This window comes from Halyomorpha halys, unplaced genomic scaffold, assembly GCF_000696795.3.
Source record: "Halyomorpha halys isolate HHAL.00 unplaced genomic scaffold, Hhal_1.1 Scaffold1363.1, whole genome shotgun sequence".
In the NCBI taxonomy this organism is placed as follows: Eukaryota; Metazoa; Arthropoda; class Insecta; order Hemiptera; family Pentatomidae; genus Halyomorpha; species Halyomorpha halys.
Window position 1 is genome coordinate 18,245 of NW_027108627.1, and position 10,104 is coordinate 28,348.

Sequence of the window (10,104 nt, forward strand, 5' to 3'; positions counted from 1 at the left end):
TTATGTCATTATGATCAAATTTACTGGTTGTATTTTTTTTATACAGTTGTAAATATCAACAAATAAATAAAATAAAAAAAAAAAAAATGTTATGAGCATGTTTTATTTAATATGACAATACTGAATTGAAGTCATACTGGTGCTTTCTTAATTTTATTTTATTTTTGCACTTTATTTTCCTGATATAAATTTTATTGAGTTATAATTGAATTCTTTTGCCTTATGTTATTAATCTTATCTGGAATAATTAATTATATTTTGGTTTTATGCAGCTCAGGGATGGTGGGAGAGCAGATTCACCTCTTCTTGGTGCTGGTAAATATTGTGGAACATCTTTAAAGGATATAAATGTACCTGAAACTACGAGCAATAGATTATATATTTATTATCAAAGCAAAGCTTCTGAGGTAAATTTACTTCTGTATTATTGTATATATATAATGTTTTGTTTTTATTTTTAAAAAACTTATTAAATTATCTGAGAGTTGTCTTGTTAATGTGGTTACCCTGTATTTATTGGGTAGCAATGGAAACATTGTATAATTAACACATCTGACTACAAGTTTCATCAATTCGATATTAGCACATAATTAAATTGAAAATTAAATGTTTAAAATTATTATCAGAAAATGTTCCGAATATTTGACGATAGAAGAAAGCTTTGGCTACTTGTATAAAATATGTAATTTCTTATATTAACAAAAACAATTTAAAATTTAAAAGATAAATATAAACATACATTTAAATATTTTATTGCATTAAATACAATTTTATAATTTTCATAAAATACTAGTGGTTGGGTCTTGGTTGAATTTCACAGCTTTTTGAGCACTTCTTTTAATAATTCTTCATGACTCCCTCAAAATAGTATAAATTATTTTGGTTTGAACATTTAATTGATTGTAATCATTATAACAATTCACTGTCTGTTTATATTGTTATATTAAATTATTACATTAGCCAATTGGTGATTTTTATAATTATTAAATAACACTTGCACTGAAATTATAAAATAATTTTCTATTGCAAGACTGCATGCATCATTCTAGGTTGGATTCCGAAAAGAAACTGTCAGGTCCACTTCTAGGTTGGATTCCGAAAAGAAACTGTCAGGTCCACTTATTTAGTGCCTGGCACTGTCTAATAATTTTGAATGCATTAAATCTATTTAATAATCTCTTGCTATCTTTTTATGTTCAAACATATCAGTTGATCAGAAATTATTGATTAAATTAAATTTAATATTTCTTCTTTTTATCTGTTACTATTTCCATTTTCATTTATTGTTTATAACCTTTAATTTTTACAATTAATTGTATATCCTTGTAATTTTCCATTTACTTTTTACTTATGTTAAGTGTTTGTATCTTTTTTAGTCCTGACGAAGCCCTGCAACATAGGATGAAATGTTGGCTCAAATTAAAATAGTACAAATGAGGAGAAGATGGTTGGGGGTGCGGTCAATGAAACACAAATAAGTATGACTAACTTATTTTAATGTGCCGACGTTTCGGCTAGAGTTTCTAGCCTTCTTCAGGGCTAAAAACAAAACAAGATAACAACCACAGTAAGTATAGAAAAATAAAAAAGAAAAAAGAAAGTATAAACAAAATAATTTTACACTTTATTTGTTTATACTTTCTTTTTTCTTTTTTATTTTTCTATACTTACTGTGGTTGTTATCTTGTTTTGTTTTTAGCCCTGAAGAAGGCTAGAAACTCTAGCCGAAACGTCGGCACATTAAAATAAGTTAGTCATACTTATTTGTGTTTCATTGACCGCACCCCCAACCATCTTCTCCTCATTTATCATCCACGGTCAACTATCTCTCATAATTAAAATAGTACAAATTATTACTATTTGAGTTTAATTTGGCCGCACCTGGACCATATTCCATTTAAAAATTATTTTTATGTTCAAATATTCAAAATATTTAAATTTACATTCTGAAAACTAAGAACTTTTTTACTTATAAATGATCAAATAAATGTTATTTATCCACAAAATTTATTATTATGTCATTAAAAACCTCTAACAATCCTCTATTTCGAGAGAATTATTTATAAATATTTAATAATTATTTATTTATATTTATCAAATAAATCATGCCTTTTTATGTACAAAATCTATAATTTTTTTTATATCATTGAAATAACAATGTTTTCTTCACATTATTAATATTAATCAACCTTTTTAATAGTTTCATTATATTCAATACGTAATTGTTTATTGTTTAATTTTCAATGTCTTGGTTCTGTTTTGGTAGTAGTGAACTTTTTTTTTTCATTTATTTAATAAGAGATGTAAAATATCACTGCAATGTATATTTATATATACTAGTAATGGAAATTAGAAAAATGAGGATTTAACTTTTTGAAAAAAGTTTAGAAATCACCATTTTTTTAAAACATATTATGCTCATAATGCTGTTATGAATGTTATAATATTTCATGTTTTCTTTCCTTGATAAAAAACTTAATCGTACAAATGCAAGGTTATATTCCCAATGCTTCTTGAAATTTTTGGAAAGGTTGTATTTGATTCCAGGGTTCTGTTGAATATGTTTTGACTAGCTCCAGTATAGTTAATTTGCTGTCTTACTACTTTCGAAATTATATTTCTCATTTAAATTTTCAAAAAAGCCCAAATTAGAGCAATATGGTCATTTAAAATATTTTTTTTTCAATTGTGAATATAGTTTACTGTGAAAAAAAAAGAAAAGAAAAAGCTTGTTATTTTTTGGACTCGTTGATATAAATATTTAAACATACTTTCTTAAAATTTTCTCATGTTTTTTCTTCAGGGTATTGTTATGAAATTTGAAGAGAAGTCTATTAGCTGTGGAGGTGATATCATGCTCAGCAAATCTTGGAACTCAGAAACGATATCATCTCCAAACTATCCTAATATCCCTCCACCACATACAGAATGTATATGGAGAGTGTATGCTTCTTCTGGTGAAAGCCTTCATTTTGATATTACTGACAGATTTGATATGACTCCTTCACTAGGGTAATTAAAGCAGGTTTATTTAATTTTAGTTTTATACATTTGTATTTGTATACGTAACTGTGTTTTATCCAATATAAATAAATAAATAAATAGATCCATTTGGCTCTAAAACTAACTTTAAATCTGTTTTGTATGTTTAGGTGTGTAAAGGAATACCTAGAACTTAGAGATGGTAGTACAGAACATTCTCCATTGATTGGTCGATACTGCTCCAAAACTCCAAATTTTGTCATGACTGAAGGGAACGCTCTCTATGTTAAATATTTTACTGATACAAATGATCCAAAAGATGGTTTTAGAGCAACTATTTCCACTGGTGAATAATACTAATGATTTGTTTTTCTATCCCATCTGTATTTGAATGAATTATTTGTTCTTATTTTCTTCAGCAAATCAAAATAGGTATTTTGAATTTTGTTATCAAAATTATTCCTTCAATCAGATCGTCAGACTTTACAAATTAATTTTACAAAACTCAGTTACAAGTTGGCTTGTTATTATTATTAAACTTTAGCTGGCCTACAAGAATACGGCTTTGGGGAAATGAGAACAATTTGCAAGAAGAGAGGAAACTTTCTTCCTCCACACATTCAGTTGAGTGTATGAACAGTTGAACTTTAAATGACGCTTGTTTTCATTTCACAGTAAGTGTGAAAATTAGCTGGAAAGATTTTGAAGAAAGACATTAATTATTAGATAAATTGAAATTCATAAATTTATTTTTGAAAAATGCATATATGGTACTTCAGTTAGGTTTATTTTATAACCTATATTTTAAAGGTACTAGGAGAGGAGTATTAGTTTGAACTTAGTGCCATATGAGTTTGTCCTCGATTTGCCATATAATTGTGGGGAAATGAAATTATTATCATTATCTATTAATATTAATTATAAAAGGAAATGAAGATTAAGATTATGGAACATGAATGAAAAGAAGATCAAATTTCTTTAGACAAAACGAAATGTTTTACTTTTTGATTCTAGGAAGATGATCCGGATGGTAGATAAAACTATTTATTTGTTACCAACATTTTATCTCACTTTACAGGGTTAAATGAAAACAAGATACAAATATTGTAAAGTATGATATGACTACAAGAAAGAACATAGAAAGATATATATGAAAGGAACAAAATAAACTACAAGAGATACTAGGTCAATGAGTCGTCATAAATAAGTCTTTGTTTATTTGTGTATCTTTGTTGACCATGCTGCCAATCAACTTCTCCTCATATTATACAATTGATGTGGTTAAGAGTATAAAGTATAAATAGATATAATAGGTTTTATTTTTTGGTTGAAACTTCCTGTTGAATCGCTGAAATAAGTATCTTATTCCAAAAATTAGTGCCAAATTAATTTAAAACCATTAGTTATTGTTTCATAAGTTATATTTATTAAAGAATTAAAAATAATTAATCTTAACAGATATTGATTTAAAATGTTTTTCTTGTACAGCTAAATGTGGTGGTACTGTTTATGATTCACAATCTGGTTCAATTATGTCTCCCGGCTATCCACATGCATATGACAGCTACCTCAATTGTACATGGAGATTAGTGACAGCTGAATATAAGAGGTTTCACCTAAACACCATCTTATCCTTGGGGTCATGTAATGGCAACAAATCAGACTCTGTAACCATAACAGAAGTCACAAAAGAAAACATAACTTTTATAGGTATGTTGTTTGTTTTTTCTTGCACTTTTTTGATAAATATACAATAACTATTCTTTGTACTTTTAATGTAATTATTTATATTTTTAATGTAAAAACTTAGTTTCCATCAGTTAAAAAATAGATGGTTAATATATTTCTCAATCTGTATGTGTATTTGGTAATAAAATGAACTTTGTACTTTTATCGAAAATTTTCATAAATTTTCAGCCTAAATCCCAATTACCAATTCTGGACCACTAACACTTCAATCGAAACAGGCTTTGAACTATATCAGTTAAAATATATTTTAATAACTTACTAAGATAAAACTTCCTATAACTCTTTGCTTAGTCGTCTTATTTTGTGATTTAAATTTTTAATGGTTTATGTGTTTTTTTTTTTTTTTTACTTTATTTACCACCTAGGTAAGGAATGTACTGTTATCGGATAAAATTTTCTATGTGCAATTTTCAACGGATTTATTCATTTCAAAACCCTCGAGTCCCTTAGTTTTTATATAGAATTCATCTTAATTACTGGAACTGATAATAGGCACTGACTGAAACAAGTTTCGAAATGTCCTCCCATATTATGAAACTATCATTGATCTGAAGGCACCTAAACCAATAAGTTATTTTTAGCTTAAAAGTCTGTGATGTACTTAATATTTCCTCTGAAAAGCCAGGTCCAGTTATACTCCAATAACCTTGATTGATTCACTATCGAATGTTTCTTTGTTGAATTTTACAATTTGGATATGAATTTTTAGTGACACCTCTACTATTTACAGGTCACTAAAGCTGCCAAAACCATTACCAACTGACACTACACTACCCTTCTTGTTATCAAAATCCCAGAATTAGCCCTGAATACTTTTAAAATATTTACTTATAAAATTGAGTAACATTTAAAAATGGCTGAAACTGAAAATCAGTGTTTTTTAGTAGGAAGAAATTATTAAAAGTATATAATATAGAAACATTGCTATCAACAATAGAATAAGGAAGAAAGTGGAAAATGTTAGGATGATTTTTACTAGAAGAATAATATTTTTCAAAATAAAAGTTAGCCTATTTGATTAAAAAAAAAAAAAAAAAAGTAGTTAAGATACAATTATTTGTAAAATGTTGAAACTCTCTTGCACTCATATAAGAGAAAAGATAATTAATAAGAAAATACATTATAAACTGTAGCATAAGATAATTTATATGTTTTTAACTTGTATATGTTATATTTTAATGGAATGTCTGAATTAGCTCCTTTCCCTAAATCATTCTAACTGTATTTTTCTCTACTCAGTGCTTAAAATTATAAGAGATATTTTTAAACAAGCTGAACACTTCCCAACCAGCTCCTATTCCAGACTTTTTCTTTAATCAATCCTTCAACAAATTGTAATACTATATAACATTTTATTTTTTCTATAATGAAAAATTTTAAATATAATTCTATAATTATTTCAGGTCCTCAAGTCCTTACACTTTGTGGTTCTTCAACCTTATATTTTCAATCTGAAACAAATGAAATTATCATTAACTTTGTGACATTTAAACAACCAGTTCGCAGTGGCAATAGAAACTTTATTATAAAGTACCATACAACATTTCAAAGTAAGTGTCTCCTTTTTTTCCTATTTTTTTTTTCAATTCATGTATTTTTTAAGAACTTTCAATTTTATTTTTTTATAGTGTGTGGAGGTAACTTGAATTTGCCTGTTGGCACAATAATGAGCGTTGGATATCCCCATACAATGGCTAGCCACTGCAGATGGAAAATAGTTGTAGCTGAAGATAGGAGAGTTACACTCGAAATATTGGATTTGGACTTTGAAAAAAATATGAATTTTTCACTCCCCCAAAGGCTTACTGTAAGTCATACTGAGATAAATATTTTTAATTTTTTGGAAGTAGGTAATTAATTTTAAGTAGATTAATGAATCCCGCTTATACAATTCCATTACTTGTATTGGTTGGAGAGAAATTAGTCCAGAAAGTGGGTCGTTTGGTTATTTTTGCCAGCCCTTACTGGGACAATTATTATTTTTAATTCAAAAATACATATTAAGGATATAATAAATATTTTTATATAAATTATTCTATAGCTAAATTTAAATAAATATACTATGATAAATGTATTATGGACAATATACATTTTCCCTTCTTCAATGTAAAAATATTATATTACCATTATTATATTCTACAGATATATAATGGCTTTAATTATGAAAATCCGATTGTTACCTTGACTGGAGATATGCCCCAAAAAACAATTTATGAATCATCTGGAAATAAAATGTTATTAGTATACTCTGCTAAAACTGGAAGCTCTCATAGAGGTTTCAAAGCTCGTTTTACATCTCTTCAACCGGCAGGTAAGTTGACAGTGTCAATTTTTGAACATAAATCTTCAATGGATTATCTGTAGTGATTATCAGTTGATACCAGATCAGTCTTATTAGTACAAATGTTGTCTATTTAACAATCATTGATCTATTAATTTTTATTTACTTGATTATATCCTACAAAGTAACACTTTTTTTATAAATTCTTTTACAATATTTTGAAGATATCCTGAATCAAAATGAATTTTTACTGTCATATAAATTCTCACTCATAATTGGAGGCCTCTCTAATTGCTTATTATTATTATTTTAACTGCTGACCCTCCATGGGTTGTAGTGGTATAGATTTTTATTTTTATTTAATACTAAATAAAAGGCCTGGTGGGCCTTACATGGTTGATATAACAGTTACATTTTTATTTTTTTCAACAATTGATTATGGGAGAGGAGAGGAGGAATATAGTCTCATGCTAAAGACACCCCTAACCATTTACAACGATATAAATATTAAACAACTTTGAATAATATCAACGAATTATAGAAAATATATATTTGTATTGTTATATTAAAAAATTATTTGTAAAAAATAAAAGGAAATTTTAATACTTTTAACTTTTTCTCATACCTAAGGTGTAGTTATGAAGATGACAATGACAAATTAAAAGATAAAATATTAAATAAATCCATCTCCTGTCTAAGCAACGAATGCCCAAAAACCAAGTTTTCTTCCTTCCCCTTCTCTCATTGTTCTCAACATCGATTGTAGCACTACAGTCTTGAATTTTTTCCCATGACTTCCTTTATGAATAATTTTCTTTAATACTTGTTCTTAACTTCTATTTTTTTCTTATATGTATTATAATTTCAATTATGATAGAAAGTTAAAATAAAGTTTTTAAAATATTTGAATCTGCTCAACATGGCCGTGATTCAACGGACTTTTGGTAAGATAAATGCTGCCATCTTCTTTGTTTTGAATAACGATCTTTCCTCTCTATATTTGACTTAACAAAATTAGTTAGTTTTCTTTTTGGTTTAATAAAGCGAATGAACAATATTGAAATGATACATAAAATAAAAACATATTAAAAACCCTTTATACATAAAAATATGCTATTTACACAAAAAGAGGATATTACAGTACAGATAAAAAACATAAAATAAAATAAATAGATAAACATAATAATTCTTAAGCAGAGAGTAAAAGAAAAGTTTATTACAAAACCAATGAAATTTATAGATTTAATAAAATAAATAATTGACTTCTAATGGGAAAAAAATTTAATTTGAGAAAAAGATGAAAAGAAAAATAATATTAACGTCCAATATCCTATTTCTTACAAACCAAGTAGCATCCATTGCAACTCTTGGAAATTTATTTTAATACAATTGTAATTTAAAATGTTTTACTATTCTTTGTAAACCTCATTCTCAAGATCACAAAGAATAATGTTATATAGGTTGAAGGAAGGGGATTTCCCTTGAAAAGTCTTGAAATTTGATTAAAGAATTGTTCATGGAAGTTAAGGTAACCATATTTACAAAAAATTTGTTGGGATTTAAGATATAAGTTTTTGAGGAAGATATGGGTTTCAAAGTTGCCTTCTAGTATGCAATTCTGTTAATGTAGCCAAAGCTTTTGAGCTTATTTAGTGTTTAAGTAAGTATCTTATTACTCACTCATGTATCATATTCCTGATTCTTAGCATATAGTATTATTTAAAACCCTGTTCATTTTAGTTTTATATATTATGGGTTATATTGAGTGCAGATTATATTTAGTAAAATAGTTTATTGAGTCTCTGGATCTCAGTGTTAAAGTAAGTTGAGAAATTTAAACGTTGTCTATTCAGAACTTTGATTACAGCAGATATATCTTAGTTCTTCTATCTGAATTGGTATCTATAATATTCAAAAGAATTCCTTTTAAACTGTTGGTTTATACTGGCAATTGGGAACTAGTATTTATTAGCAATGTTGAAGTCATTTTTTTTCTTATATTAAGCCAAATCATTTTATAAAATGAAATAAAAAAGCTGGAAAATACTTATTTGTTCCCTATATTCTGTTTATGTATTGAATGAAAATAAACACTTTGCTGTTATTGCTATATAATTGATACTCCCCTAAGAGCTGAAATGTAAAAAAAAAAAAAAATCAATAAAAGAGCATTAGTCTATACTTTTAAAAACAATATATGTACATGTATTACTTTATAGAAGATTGTATTTTTCTTAGATTGTACATCCAATATTAAATTATTATATTGATAAATTTTTATTAAATTTACATTTAAAATTCTAGTGTGTGGTGGTAAAATGGATGCTACTCGTAATGGATCACTGTCTATCTCCACCAAAAAGAATGAATCATATTTGTGTGAATGGAAGTTCATTAATAATTCTCCATCTGTTCCATCCACTATCACATTCATCTTTAATGGAAATGTTAATGTTTTATTAAAAGAATATTACCATTGCTACGATGCTTCTTCATTTATATCGTTTAATGGTAGGTAATTTTACTGCATCTTGTACATATTGTTTAAATTTGTGACAATAGTAGACAATAAGTATTTTTCATAAAATCAATTGGTGAAGCATAAATTACATTAAATTTGATTTATGATAAGTGCTTCTAGTTATAACTTAGTTGCATTGTTTATTTAATGAATAGTCTACTAAACTTAATGAAATATCAGTATGACTCTCGTAAAATAACTTAGCACATATAAATCACATTTAATTAGTTCTTTGATCTTTTTCTATAGATATGGATGTTCTGTATGGTCATTTCTGTTCCGAAACTAAACCAAATGAACCGTATACTGTCTCCAAAGTAAATGACTATTCCCTGGTTAAGGTACAGTATTCAATCTTTAAACTTTTATTTATTTGCAATGTAAAATGAATTCATTGATATATTGAAAAAAAGAAAAGGAATATCATATTAAATGTAAAGAATAATAATTCAATATAAGAAATAAAGCCTGGTGGACCTTAAGTGATTATTATAACTGTTGGACTTTTTTTTTTAAACAAAAATCATCCTTAACTATTTACAAGGGATAATGAAGATAAATAATAAAATAA

General features: G+C 26.6%; 1 protein-coding gene across 1 annotated transcript in view; it reads left to right on the forward strand.

The window, feature by feature from the left end:
- The window catches only part of LOC106689439 (cubilin), a gene marked incomplete at its 5' end in the record, with an annotated part of 53,119 nt that overhangs the window by 16,649 nt on the left and 26,366 nt on the right, over positions 1-10,104 (forward strand). The window contains 9 exon segments of the mRNA XM_024359208.2: positions 273-407; positions 2,804-3,012; positions 3,153-3,328; positions 4,471-4,692; positions 6,135-6,281; positions 6,360-6,538; positions 6,874-7,042; positions 9,317-9,523; positions 9,783-9,874. Coding sequence (XP_024214976.1) covers positions 273-407; positions 2,804-3,012; positions 3,153-3,328; positions 4,471-4,692; positions 6,135-6,281; positions 6,360-6,538; positions 6,874-7,042; positions 9,317-9,523; positions 9,783-9,874 — 1,536 coding nt within the window.